General features: G+C 36.0%; 1 protein-coding gene across 2 annotated transcripts in view; it reads right to left on the bottom strand.

Annotated features, from left to right (window-relative positions):
• LOC131056460 (uncharacterized) overlaps positions 1 to 14,833 on the bottom strand; it is a 76,778-nt gene that overhangs the window by 51,084 nt on the left and 10,861 nt on the right. For both annotated transcript variants that reach the window (XM_057990791.2, XM_057990790.2), the window contains exons 3-4: positions 1,069 to 1,183; positions 825 to 919 (exon numbers count right to left, since the gene is read on the bottom strand). In XM_057990791.2, the coding sequence (XP_057846774.2) occupies positions 825 to 919; positions 1,069 to 1,183 (210 nt within the window). The remainder of the gene's footprint in view (positions 1 to 824; positions 920 to 1,068; positions 1,184 to 14,833) is intronic.

A 14,833-nucleotide genomic window follows, 5' to 3' on the forward strand; every position in this document is an offset into this window, starting at 1 on the left:
GTTCAACTATGGCAGATTCCATTGACTATCAAATTTTGTTTCAAAATCCATTGCCTAATTCAGAATTCATAAAGCTAAACATAGAAGCACAAGTTTCAAACAAAAGTAGATGAAAGCAGCCAAATATTATGTTCCTCACCATGATAGTGAAACCATACAGGACTAAAGTCCTTTAGAATGTCTATATAGATTTCTGGACCTCTCTCCCAAGTTGATAGCTAAAAAGCTTAAAAGTCACAGCGACTGAGAACACAATACCAGGGCCTAATGTAGCCCTATTGAATTTCTAGTGATAGCCAAATTGGCAATAGGTAGTTTTAACACCATGTTTTCAGATTTTAATGTTTGTACTTTGTACCTTGGATAGCATTGCTTTATAACTATTTGCATTGTGGTTATCTTTTGACAATATGAGGGGCATAACCTATTAGTTGTTAGGTATTTGGTAGTAGAAGTTCGACTTCACACATTTTCCAACCATTATTTGTACAGAAAGCCAAAAAATAAACATTTAAAAAAGCAAATGATGATTTGCAACAAACAGACACAAAAGGTCAATTTTTGGTGGTTATCATGCACAAGGTTGAAAATATTGATTTAAATATGTACTTCCAATGAATAAACTATAGCACAAAAAATGCAACAAAGAAAACAACCATTTACATAGGCAAATATCAGAACAAAACTTATCATTCCATACAAAAATTTCGTTATGTCAGATGCAAAATATTTCTCAAAATGTACATAATTCCAAAAGTTAAAATTGTTAAAGATATGGGAAAAGATTTTCAAGGTAAAGAAGAACTCAAGTTAAAATGTTATACCGGAGATGAACAAGCAGGACAAACATATCCTGCTGGAGCTGTGTGAGGAGGAAAACTTTCGAGGTGTGACACCATACAATGTGTATGCACAACATCTAAATTCAATTGCAAATTTTACCAGAGTAAGAATTGTGTTCCAGAATCCATAGTCATGACAAACTAATGAAAATTCCATAATACAGTGAACAAAACTATAAAAGAATCAATAATATTTTATATTATTGCTCTAAAAGACCAGTCTTACGTAAGCAACCCAATCTAGTAGTGACCGCTCCATCTTCTAACACTTTCTGGCATACACTACAATTAGGGGGCCAGTCATAGTCTCCATCTATCACCCACTCTGAATAAGTCCGAATCTGTTAAAAGCATATCATAAAAATTCAAATTATAAATTACAAATTGCAGTATATGGAAAATAATGAACTTTTTTAAGATTTTTGAATAACGAGACAACAAAATAGGTGTTTCTCAGAATAAAAAACAATGACCAAATTTGCTTTGAGAATAGATCTAACCATGTTATGAGGTGATGAAAATCTGCTCATCATGATACTTAAAGATATTTCAACTCAGATGTTCCATAAGTTTAATAATTGAACTTATGATACCACTATGAACAACTTGAAGAAAAACAAACCTTAAATAATTAATAAGACTGTGACTAATTTCAACAGTACATATTTCATTTTATTATATATTATAATGAATAAGCAAAAGAAACTATCATTCTATATGCTAAGTTCCTTATGATCATCACATATTGTTAGGAACTCATCCTTTCTTCCATCAATAATGTCCAATGATGAGAAAAATTTCTATCTTAGTGCATCATTGTCAAATGCATCAAATTAATACACATTATCTAGTGTAAGTGTCTTGTATCATATTTGTTTTAAGTACATTCTCAAATTTTCCAAGCTCTCTAGACTGATTAAAAGAGATACTAAAGTTCTTGTATTCCAGATACTTCTCAATTTCTAATGTATCTAAATTTATTCAGTGTTCTAGTATGCAAGCCAAAAAAATACTTTCAACGTTCATAAGATTTGTATCCGAAGGGATTATAGACACAGTCGATGGGAGGAAGCCTAAGACTGTCACTTTACTTAGAATTTGGCAGCCTGTGACTGACCAGCCATTTAATGTTAACAAGTTTTGCACCTAAAAGCAATCAAGATATACTTGATGGGGTAAAACCTATGGCTCACGTTACTTAAGACTTTGGATTGTCTCTGGCTGGACAGCCCCTTTCTGGCAATTAGTTTTACTTGCATGTGGACACTCTTAGTCTTCGCTAAAAGGGCTCAGTGTTCATCACCAAAGCATTATCTTCAGCTCTATACTAAATAAATATAGTATGTTGCTTCCTTTTTTCTGTTAGAAGGTTATCCCAGTGAATTTATTTTTCTCTCTATAGAGATATCAAAGTCAGTAATTTTGGAAGCAAATCAACCTTCTTTGTGAGAGGAGGCCTGATAAAGCTTAGGTTTGCTAGGCTGTTATTGGGAAAAGCATGAAATACGGGACTACAAATGTTTACACATCTAACATCAAGCACCCATGCTTGAATTATTTTGTATTGTATAGCTTTACAAATTGTAATATCTCCTTTTGGGATGTTCCTAAAACTTGCCCTAAAATTACAAGTTCAACTAAAAATAAGAAATATGGTACATTCAAAATACAAACTTACCAATTACAATTTCCTTTTCAACATAAACTTTGTTTTAACAGTTAACCCCTGCAATAATGTTAGTCGACATTTGAAATATAATTCATAAGACCAATTATTTACATAGGGTTAAGGATCCCACAACATATAAGTGCATAAATATTAATAATCATCTTAATCTGTTTAAATAAGATTCTATAATAAATCCTGTGATGGCTATCTGAACTTTAGAAACCAAAAAGCATCTATAGTTTCATTTCCCATAATCAACCATAATAGGGGTTGGAGAAGAAGCATAATAAAGCACTTGGAATATTCACCACAACTAAGCCCAAGGGCACAAAGCATCCAACCAAGACAACTCAACCCCTTGGCCTACAAGTAGCAGGAACATCCAACCAAGACAATTCCGTCCAACTTGGGGTGGTCTACTTAGAAGGGGAACCCATATCTGCTCTCCCAGTCATGGCTCCACAATAGGGTGCCTGGAACATTCGCCGCAACTAAGCCCAAGGGCGTGGAGCATCCAACCAAGACTACTTGACCCCTTGGCCCACAAGTGGAAGTAACTCTCGTCCATCCAACTTTGGGTGGTCTACTTAGAGGGGGAAACCATATCTGCTCTCCCTATTGAGGTTCCTCTCTAATCCTTATATGATTGCTTGTAGGAGACAAATAAAAGATTAAATCAATTATATAAGAGTCTAAGCAGCACTTTCCATTATTGATCATATCTATGTACTCAATTATGTTGTGTACCAGTTACCTGTTAATTCTAACATCTATCTTTTGCTGAGTATTTATATTTCTCAAGGTCTGGTCTTATTTTATAAGTACAGGTTATATATATTTATATTGGAATTTCTGATCTTATTCAATCTGCTATTTCTGCCTTTTGTCAATTTGATCTGCTTCTCTCCTGATGTCTTTCCTCCAAAAGACATTCGTCCTTATATAGCCTTCAATCGATGATGGAGGGTTATGCCCCTTCCAATGGTCACAACCCTCTCAAGAGTGGGGTCTCTTTACAACTGTCCCTTTGCTCCTTCACTAACAAATTGCTGTTGTTAACTTAACGATCCCGTTGCCTTATGTGAAATCTCTCTTTAACAATACACATACATGTGCTTTAACCTATTGTATATTCATCACTGTGCATACATCAGCCTATGCATCAATGCTTATATATTTTTTTAAAGGTTTGAGCATGGGGTCGACCAGCATATGACTCGGCCTTATTCAACTAATTTTATCTTAATCTTTAAATAATATACTGTTCCTTCACATACCTCTCATCCTTAACTACTTCACCTCCTTAAATATATTATCTTGGGCAGTCAAGACATCCATATATGTCTTGTGAAAGCAAGGTCAGCCAAGAGTAATTATTTAGTTTAGATCCTAATGTGGATAAGGTGAGTCAGCAAGGATAAGATTAGCACGTCCTTCTTCATCCAAAATAGCGATCACATTTAGACATGGAATACTCCTAGTCTCCTACATATGGGGCAAATATAAGGAAGTCAGCTAGCATAAAACTGTCTTGCATATGATGAAGTCATCTATACATACTTTTCTCATATTGTTAGCAATGGAATGCCTTAATTTCTGGGTGGAGCATTACAATCTGCCCTTCCCAAGATTAATTGTCCTCCAGAAATTCTAAAGTGGAATGATTATGGAAAGAATGTTCAAAATGGCCCTCAATGGGAGAAGGCTTGGTCAATGCAATTTCTACCTTTGCATTTCATGAAGCTCTATCACTTCTGATGTGCTTATTCTGCTATTATGTCAAATTGAAAATTTGATCCAAGATATGTTTTCTTGCCCATAACTAACCAAATTGGCAAAGTTTGTAATCCTAAGACGAGTTTTCCCTCATCCTTAAAAAGGCATCTTTGAGACAATGTGGAATAGGGAATATTCCATATATTAAAATGAGGATCAGAAGCATGACACACATCTATGGCCTAAATATAAAGGTTTAGAGATGGTTTTGCAAACTATGGACTCCAGGGATGTGGATGCGATGCAACGGACCACAAATTTCAATATTGTGTGTACTTTGAATTCTCAATTTGAAATGACGGCCGAGTAATTGACACGTCGCTACAGTTGCAAGTACTGAATTTCACAATATATCACAAACTGCTCTTAGATTTTGTGTTCTTAGATTCTTATCTATTTGAAGAAAACAGGATGGATGGAGAATAAATTTAAAACATACATTGCTGAACTTGATAATGGATATAAGCCTGTTATGTGCTCATTTTGATCTTCAGAACTGAATTTGCTATAACTAAAATGGCCTGCTCTAGGACAGCAGATTCAAACGTAGAAATTGGGTTCCAGATCAGAATGCCATAAACATTCAAAATGCAAAAAATGCATCACAGGATGGATCAGCTTCTCAAGTTTAACCTTTATGCCATTTTGGTATGCTCTATAATTGAACGGCTCCAGAAACGGCAGAAAATTGTATGCATGACTGATGATTGCAACTGACCTTGGTTGGTATGATAGGTTAGGTTAAAATTGGATGTTTCAAACTCTAGGTTGCAAGATTGTATCGTACAGCTCAGTCTGTCCAACTGATTTACATATCTTAATATCCCTTTGTGATTAATTAATTTTGATGGGTATAGCTCAACACATATTGCAAGTTTTCTTACCTAGATCAAGTAGGCTACCATTCAAATGTGGAGTTTTAATTTTGAATTAGTATAATCGTGTTGTTGTAAACGCATCAAGAGAGTAAAATCGCAACTTGAAAGACTCTTACATTCTTTATCCTTTACTCCATGTAAGGGAATAGAATTCAGCTCTTTGCAATAACTGCCAGCTCATAATCTTTTGATCCTATTGTAAAGCTTCAAACTTTTCATTGTAGTATTAATGCTATAGGTCCATCCTTATCCATTTTCCTTTCCTAAATGGTTGGTTCTGTACAATATAAATTATGTATTTACCCTGCAGGATGGCAGAATCCTTGCTATGATACCTATGATACCAATTGTAATGTCCTCTTTCGGGAGGTTCCTAAATTTTGCCATAAAAACACAAGTTCAATTAAAAATAAGTATAGTACATTCAAAATACAAACTTACCAATTACAATTTCCTTTCCAACATAAACTTTGGTTTAACCCCTGCAATAATGTTAGTCAACATTTGAAATATAATTCATAAGAACAATTATTTCCATAAGGGTTAGGGATCCCACAACATATAAGTGCATATATAATCTGTTTAAATAAGATTCTATAATAAATCTTATAATGGCTATTTGAACTTTATTAACCAAAAAGCATCTATAGTTTTGTTTCCCATAATCATTAGGGGTTGTAGAAGAAGCATGATAAGGCGCCCAAAATGTTCGCCACAACTAAGCCCAAGGGCGCGGAGCATCCAACCAAGACAACTTGACCCCTTGGCCTACAAGTAGGAGGAACATCCAACCAAGACAATTCCATCCAACTTGGGGAGGTCTACATAGAAGGGGAACCCATATCTGCTCTCCCAATCATGGCTCCACAATGGAGCACCGAGAACATTCACCACAACTAAACCCAAGGGCGCAGACCATCCAATCAAGACAACTCGAACCCTTGGCCCACAAGTGGCAAGAACTCTCGTCCATCCAACTTGGGGTGGTCTACTTGGAGGGGGAACCCATATCTACTCTCTCTATTGAGGTTCCTCACTAAACCTAATATGATTGCTTGTAGGATACAAGTAAAAAACTAAATCAATAATATAAGAGTCTAAGCAGCACTTCCCATTACTGATCATACTGATACATAAGGGATTATTTAGACAATGTACTCAATTATGTTGCGTACAATTTATCTGTTAATTCTAAAAGCTATATTTTGCTGAGTGCTATTTATATTTCTCAAGGTCTGATCTTATTTTATAAGTGCAGGTTGTGTGTGTATATATATATATATATTTCTGATCCTATTTGATCTGCTATTTCTGCCTTTTTTCAATTTGATCTGCTTCTCCCCTGATACCTTTCCTCCAAATGGAGTTCTTCCTTATATAGCCTTCAATCGGTCATGGAGGGTTATGCCCCTTCCCACAGTCCCAAACTTCTTAAGAGAGTGGTGTCTCTTTATAATTGTCCCTTTGCTCCTATTAGAATAATTAATTCTTTTAGTCAATTACCTTTTTAGTTGTTCTATTAATGGTCATTTAGTTAGTCATTTAGCTTTTTACTTCGTCGTCTTAGTTGTCGACTTATTTAGCTTTTTGGTTCATTTAGTCTTTTAAGTGCAACTACTGCTTCTTTTATAAAAACGCATAATTTGCTTTAAAGTGTTTAGCTTTTTAGCTTTATTTAACATTTTGACTTCGTGTTGAAGCTTTAGTTTAACGGTTCTCTTTTTTAGAACACCATCTTGTAATTCCTTTATATACATTGTATATTCGTAATTAATTTATCCAATTATTCAATACCATTCAATTATTTTTCATGGTATCGGAGCGGGTCAATGGGGTTTCATAAAATTTAGCGAATTTTTTAAACGAAAAATTCGAGCTTCTACCTAGAATGTTTTTCCAGAAAAAAAAAATTTAAGATTATTTTTTATATGAAAAAAATATTTGTTTTTTTTAGGCGAATTTTTTTTTGAACATCGTAGGTTGTTCTGTAAGTTCGAGAGTTAGGGTTTTTTTTGGAGGAAGCGCAATTTCTTCTGAGCCGTTACTTCTAAATTGCGACTGTTTTTTATGGATACCTGAAATTTTATAGGCTGCGATTTTTTTTTGGCCACTCTTTTCACTGCTTTGTGCAGCCTTTCCGAGTCACATTTTCAGCAGCGACGGTTTTTTCCTAGTGGCGTTTTTTTTCACAGTTGCTCTTCAGAGATTTTCGGCAACGATTTCTGTTGTTTTTCACGCAATTTTTGGGTCCGAACCTGCGTGCCGCTATTTTCTTGCGATGTCATCCAATCTGCCAGAAAAGTTTGGCCGCAACATGCATTTTTTTTACTACGTCCCGACCTAGTTTCTGTATGTGTCAGGTCTGAGTCTTCCTATGAAGCGATTGTTATTTGTGACAAGGTTTCATTTGCAAACCACCTTCAGGTCATGGTTCATGAGTTTTGCAAAAGAATTTTTTTGTAATATATATATATATATGAAGCGACTGTTATTTGTGACAAGGTTTCATTTGCAAACCGCCTTCAAGTTATGGTTCATGGGTTTTGCACAAGAACTTTTTTGTAATATATATATATATGTTTTGGGTTTTTATAGTTCTTTGTCCTCACAAAAAAATTATTTTGGGTTTTCACGATTTTTTCATCAAAAATTGTTCGTGGGGTTTACATCATCTGTAATTCGCAAATTTTGCAAGAGATTTTGTTATCCTAGGGTTTTACCCTTTTTTCCACAAAAACGATGATTTGTAACCTCAGATTTATGGGTTTGTCAATTTTGTCCTCAAAAATCGTGAATTCTCTTTTGGAGGGTTCCTATTTCAGGGTTTGCCGATTTTTTCCACAAAAATCATGCTTTGTTGCAATCTGTTTTGGGTCGCTCCTAGAGTTTGTTGGGGCGAACATCTACAGCCATGATATCTTGCAGTCTGTTTTGGAGTTGCTGGACCAAACAGTGCTCAGTACTCTTATGCAAAAGTTTTTGTGGTTTTTTGCTAAAATCGTGTTTGTTCCTCTTTGGAGAGTTTGCTGATCCTCAAAATCATGGTTTCAAGCTCAGTAATTCACGCGTAATAGTTCTATAATTCGCATGTGAGGGTTACATCAGTTGAACGGAATCAACTATTCTTCATTAACACTTTGCAGATCCTGGGAGGGTCTCCACAGCAACACAGTGTTCTTGCATTTGTGATCAAAAAACCTGTAGTGTCTTATGTCGGGTACGTTGGATTTTGAGTATTAGACCAGCAATCAGACTTTCAATATGTAATTTCAGATTAGGATTAAGTGAATAAGACTAGTAAATGAAAGAAAGAAATTAGTGCACAAGAGACCAACTCAATTACCTTGGGAAAACCTCCAAGGAGGAAAAACCCAGCACTAAAGACCCACAGGTCAGATTATCTATTCAATTATGAATTGTAATAATACAATACTTAGCTCAAAAGTGAGATCTTCAAACTGCACACTTGCATGAATCAGATCTGCCCCTTTTAAACACCAGGTCTGCACTTTAACATTAACCAGATCTGTACCTTGACATGCACCAGGTCTGCTCCTTTTAACAGCTGAATCTGGACATTCACATGCACCAGGTCTGCACTTTCTTGGCAACTGAATCTACACTTTCAGTTTGCAATTAGGGCATAGAGATCTTCACACAAAGTTGAATCTTGTGTTATCAGCAAAGTCTTCAACTTTGCACAATAATATTCGCACTTCTAGGTATCAAGGTCGAACTTAGATTAGACTGAATTTGCACCTTGACTGAAGTATTTCACATAGACTGAATTCGCACCTTGCTGGAGTTATTTCGCATAACTGAGAGCATAAGCAAAACTGAATGTATTTGACTTGTGAAATGTCTTTTATTTATATGCATCTTTAACCCTTATTTGTGAGTCGGCCTCCTTTAAGTTTTGGCGCCAATATTATTATGGCGTGTGTATTTAGGATAGCGTGAGGAATAGGGCAGGGCCTAGACTTGGGGCACATTACCCTTTAGGGCCCAGACCTAAAAGGGTTCGGATGTTGCCTTAAGGCAATCCGAACCCTATATAGCCCTAGTTACAAACAACAGGGTACTTAGTTGATACAATGACCATTAAGGGAGGGCATTAAAATAATTACTTCTTTTAGTCAGTTACCTTTTTAGTTGTTCTATTAATGGTCATTTAGTTAGTCATTTAGCTTTTTGTTCATCATCTTAGTTGTCAACTTATTTAGCTTTTTAGTTCATTTAGTCTTTTAAGAGCAACTATTGCTTCTCTTATAAGAACACATAGTTTGCCTTTTAGTGTTTATCTTTTTAGCTTTATTTAGCATTTTAAGCGTTTTAGCTTCATGTTGAAGCTTTAGTTTAACAATTCATTTTTTTTAAATACCATCTTGTAATTCCTTTATATGCGTTGTATATTCGTAATTAATTTATCCAATTATTCAATATCATTCAATTATTTTTCATGGTATCAGAGCAGGTTGATGGAGTTTCATAAAATTTGGTGAATTTTTTAAACAAAAAATTCGAGCTTCTTGTTGGAATGTTTTTCCAGGAAAAAATTTTAAGATTTTTTTTATATGTTTTTTTCAGCCGATTTTTTTTGTGAACATCACAGGTTGTTCTATAAGTTCGAGAGTTAGTACTTTTTGGAGGAAGCGTGATTTCTTGTAAGCTGTTTCTTCTGAGCTGCGACTGTTTTTTATGGATGCCCGTAATTTTCTAGGCTGCGATTTTTTTTTGGCCACTCTTTTCACTGCTTCATGCAGCCTTTATGAGTCACATTTTCAGCAGCGACATTTTTTTTCCCGTGGCATTTTTTTTCATGGCTGCTCTTCAATGATTTTCAGCGGCGGATTTATGTTGTTTTTCCGCACGATTTTTGGGTTTGAACCTACGTGTCGTTGTTTTCTTGCAATGTCATCCGATCTACCAGTAATGTTTGGCCACAACATGCATTTTTTATACTACGTCGCGACCTGGTTTCTGCACGTGTCTAGTCTAGGTCTTCCTATGATGCGACTATTATTTGTGACAAGATTTCATTTGCAAACCGCCTTCAAGTTATGGTTCGTGGGTTTTGCAGCATCTCTCTCTCTCTCTCTCTCTCTCTCTCTCTCTCTCTCTCTCTATATATATATATATATATGTTTTGGGTTTTTATATTTGTTTTGCCCTTACAAAAAAAATATTTTTCTAAGTTTTCTGGTTTTTTGCTATAAAAAATCATGGGAGGGTTTTAATAATTTCTTCAAAAATTATTTAGGGGTTTTATAATTTTTCCCCTAAAAAATTATTTTGGGTTTTCACAATTTTTTCCTCAAAAATTGTTCATGGGGTTTATATCATCTGTAATTCACAAAGTTTGCATGAGATTTTGTTATCCTAGGGTTTTACCATTTTTTCCACAAAAACGATGATTTGTAACCTCGGATTTATGGGTTTGTCAATTTTGTCCTCAAAAATCGTGAATTCTCTTTTCAAGGTTTCTTATTTTAGGGTTTGCCGATTTTTTCCACAAAAATCGTGCTTTGCTGCAATTTGTTTTGGGTCGCTCCTGGAATTTGCTGGGGCGAACATCAACAACCATGGTATCTTGCAATTTGTTTTGGATTTGCTGGAGCAAACAAAAATTTTGCAATTTTTTGCTAAAATCGTGTTTGTTGCTCTTTTGGAGGGTTTGCCGATTTTTCCTCAAAATCATAGTTTCAGGCTCAATAATTAGTCGGACGGAATCAGCTATTCTTGGTCATTAACACTTTGCAGATCCTGGTAGGGTCTCTGCAGCAACAAAGTGTTCTTGAGTTTGTGATCAAAAGACCTGCAGTGTCTTATGTCTAGTACTTAGTTGATACAATGACCATTAAGGGAGGGTATTAGAATAATTACTTCTTTTAGTCAATTACCTTTTTAGTTGTTCTAATAATGGTCATTTAGTTAGTCATTTAGCCTTTCAGTTCGCCATCTTAGTTGTCGACTTATTTAGCTTTTTTTGTTCATTTAGTCTTTTAAGTGCAACTATTGCTTCTTTTATAAGAACGCATGATTTGCTTTTTAGTGTTTAGCTTTTTAGTCTTATTTAGCGTTTTAAGCATTTTAGCTTCATGTTGAAGCTTTAGTTTAATGGTTCATTTTTTTTAAAACACCATCTTGTAATTCCTTTATATACGTTGTATATTCGTAATTAATTTATCCTATTATTCAATATCATTCAATTATTTTTCAGCTCCTTCGCTAACAAATTGTTGTTGTTAACTTAATGATCCTGTTGCCTTAAGTGAAATTGCTCTTTAAAATGCACGTATATGTGCTTTAACCTATTGAATATTCATTGTTGTGCATACATCAGCCTACGCATCAATGCTTATATATGCCTTTGTTTAAGGTTTGAGCATGGGGTCGGCCAGCACAAGAGTCAGCCTTATTCAATTGATTTTATACTTTTTATCCTAATCTTTAAATAATTTGCTCTTCCTTCACATACCTCTTATCCTTAACTACTTCACCTCCTTTAATATATTATCTAGGGCAGTCAAGACGTCCATATATGTCTTGTCAAAGCATGGTTGGCCAAGAGTAATTATTTAGTTTAGATAATGATGTGGATAAGGCTAGTCAGCATGGATAAGATCAGTATGTCCTTCATCCTAAATAGCTATCACATTTAAAAATGGAATACTCCTACATTTGGTGCCAATATAAGGAAGTCGACTAGCATAAATCTGTCTTGCATATAATGATATCATCTATAGATACTTTCCCTGTATTGTTTGCAATGGAATGCCTTAATTTATGGGTGGGGCACTACACAAATCCTTTGAGATCCCCTGTTAAAAGTCCATAGTAGCATTAATCGGCAAAAGATTGGAATAATCTGGAAAAATCGTGAAACTTTTGTGTGATGTCCCCTTCTAGTTGACATCTGTCAGCTGAGTAGATTAGCCTATCACTGACCCTCATAGGCTGATGAGTTTGGTTAGAGGGTCCTCCGGAGTTTGATTCGTCATCTTCAAAGTGAGCACTCCAAGACTAGTTTTCGTTTGAGGTCTCTAGGACTCTGTTTGAGATACTTTCTATTTTTAGAAGTCCTACTATTTATAGCCAGTGGGTTGGGCAAGGGCAGAGTATGGTTTGGCAGTCTCCAGTTTTGACGGTAGGCAATTCTGATGAATACTTAGAGAGATATTAATATTTAACTATTTTAATTAAATATTAATTGGCGAACTTTAATGTTTTAATGTTTTAAAAGTCACTTTAAGTTATAACTTAAGTGAGGGTCTATTTCTCATCAGATGGGGCCAATTTTTATATTAAATTGAAAGTGATTTATTTTTGACACTTCAATAGTCAAAAATAAATAATAAAAATTAAAACATCTTTTAATGCCAAATCGCACCCTTCTTGGGAATCGCACCAAACCCTAAGTGGAGAAGATAAAAGAAGATTTTAGGTCTTCTTTTCATTATGCTGAGTTTTGATATTTTGGATTTGAGCTCTGAGAGGAGTTTTTGGCAAAGGGTTTTAGCAAAAGATTCTTTTGCAATGATTGGAGGTATCGGTGCAAGAAAACATGGGATTCTTGTACAACGGCATCAGAGGCTGTGAAATATCAGTTGATCTTGCTTATCCAGTTGGTTTCATTCAGGGACCAAGTTTGTGCTAATTAATCAAAGAATCATCGTCAGTCTTCAGTGTTTTGATTTGCAGCAGTGAGAGGGAAACAAAGGTACACAAAGAGGATATTATTAGGTGGATGTGGGGATTGTACGGCTGCTTGGGAGTTGCGCCAATCACCTGCAGGAGGCTGCGATCTGCATGCTGGAGGGTTACAAAAAATATTAAAAATTGGTATAAGTGTGCCTAGCCTTGACTTTCCCATCGAGCTATCATACAAGCTGTTCAGGGCAGTCTGGAAGAAATTACAGCGTGCTGTCATAATGGATTGTGTATGGCCAGCAAGAAGGAAATAAGAGGTTTCAGAATTTCTTGGTATTTATCAGCTTCCTCTTTAGCATTGTTTGTTTATTTATTGAGGATAAATGAATGTTGAATAAATGTAATAAGGGTTTGGTTAGTTTACTATCGAATTATAATTGATTTCTAGCAATTTCCCATAGTTGCTTTTTGAGCTTGTAATGGTCAAAATAATACTTGTTGTTCAAAAATTTGCAAAGAACAAACTTAAAACGCAACAGGTTCAACTAAACCTCAGTTGTCAGAGTTGAGGGCCTTTTTGAGGTTCTTACAACAATATCAGAGCTAAATCCTACCATCCTAAGGGTTTAGCAATTACATGCAGTCACAAGAAGCGGGTTCACACAGGTATTACACACGCAGAAGAGCCCTCCTTGAAGGAGAACAAAGCATTGACAGGCAGTCAGACACTATGGGTGACAGGCATGCAGGCAATCCACCCAGAGGCCACAGAGTTGAGGATGAGGAGACAAGAGAATTTTTTAGGACTATGGCTACGGGGCAGCAACAGGTTGCTCAGGCTTTACAGGCACTCACCACCGTGATGGAGCATATGAATCCTCCAAACCGACCCAATCAGGACCCAAAGGACAATAGGAGTGTAGCCAATATTCCTAGACCTCACAGGGCAGCTACACACACAGTTGACAAACCTTCAAGGCCTAATTTCTTGGTAGAAGAACCTGAGGATGTTGCTAGAGCTGAGGCAAAGCCTGTCTTTGTTGATAATGTTATGACAGTACATGATGAGTGGAGTCTTCTTCCACCTGATGTTAGGCAGAATCTGAATTTTGATCAGTTCATGAGGCAAAAACGGGAGGTAGAGAGAAATAGGCAAGAGAGGAGGCCTTGTTTCCAACATAGAGATCTTGAGTTTGCCACAAGCAAGCTCACTCTACCTTATTATGATGGCAGCGGTGCAGTTACAGCTAGGTCCTGGATCCATAAACTGGATACCTACTTCACACTGAGACCCATGATTGAAAGGGATGCAATTAAGTTTGAAACCTTACACTTGGACGGTACTGCACATGAGTGGTGGCATAATGGACTCATCACTCTCCAACATGATGAGATTACCACCTACCAGGAGTTTGTTGATTTGTTAGTAGAGAGCTTTGATAAGAAAGATCCTGAGTCTTACTTCCGGGAGTTAGCACAGCTGAAACAAATAGGGAACTTGGAGGCGTATGTTTTAGAGTTTTTGAAATTGTCATGCATGGTAAATGACATGTCAAATCAGTGGTTAGTAGTCTTGTTTATAGAGGGACTCATGGAGCCCTTGAAAGGTTGGGTCAAAGCATTTGATCCCCCAACACTTCTACTTGCCATTAAAAAGGCACGAAGTATGGATGTGACAGCCACCCAGAATAAATTTGGATCAAAAGGATCAACATCTTTCAAAGACAATAAGAATTTCAGCAAAGGAAAAGAAAAATCAGACTTTAGAAATGATTACAAACCAAAGCCAGCAGCCCCCCCCTTAGATCGTGAGACACTTAACAATTTAAGGCAAAAGAAACTATGTTTTTATTGCAAAGATCCATATGATGCCAACCATGACTGTCCTTTGAGGCCTAAGGGCAGGGCAAACAGAGTAATGTGGGCATATTATGAAGATTCAGAATCTGATCATGAAGGTCAGCCTGCTGGTTCTGATGATTTAGAGGCTGAAAATGACACACAGTGTCCTCCGAGAC

This window comes from Cryptomeria japonica, chromosome 6 (genome assembly GCF_030272615.1).
Source record: "Cryptomeria japonica chromosome 6, Sugi_1.0, whole genome shotgun sequence".
In the NCBI taxonomy this organism is placed as follows: Eukaryota; Viridiplantae; Streptophyta; class Pinopsida; order Cupressales; family Cupressaceae; genus Cryptomeria; species Cryptomeria japonica.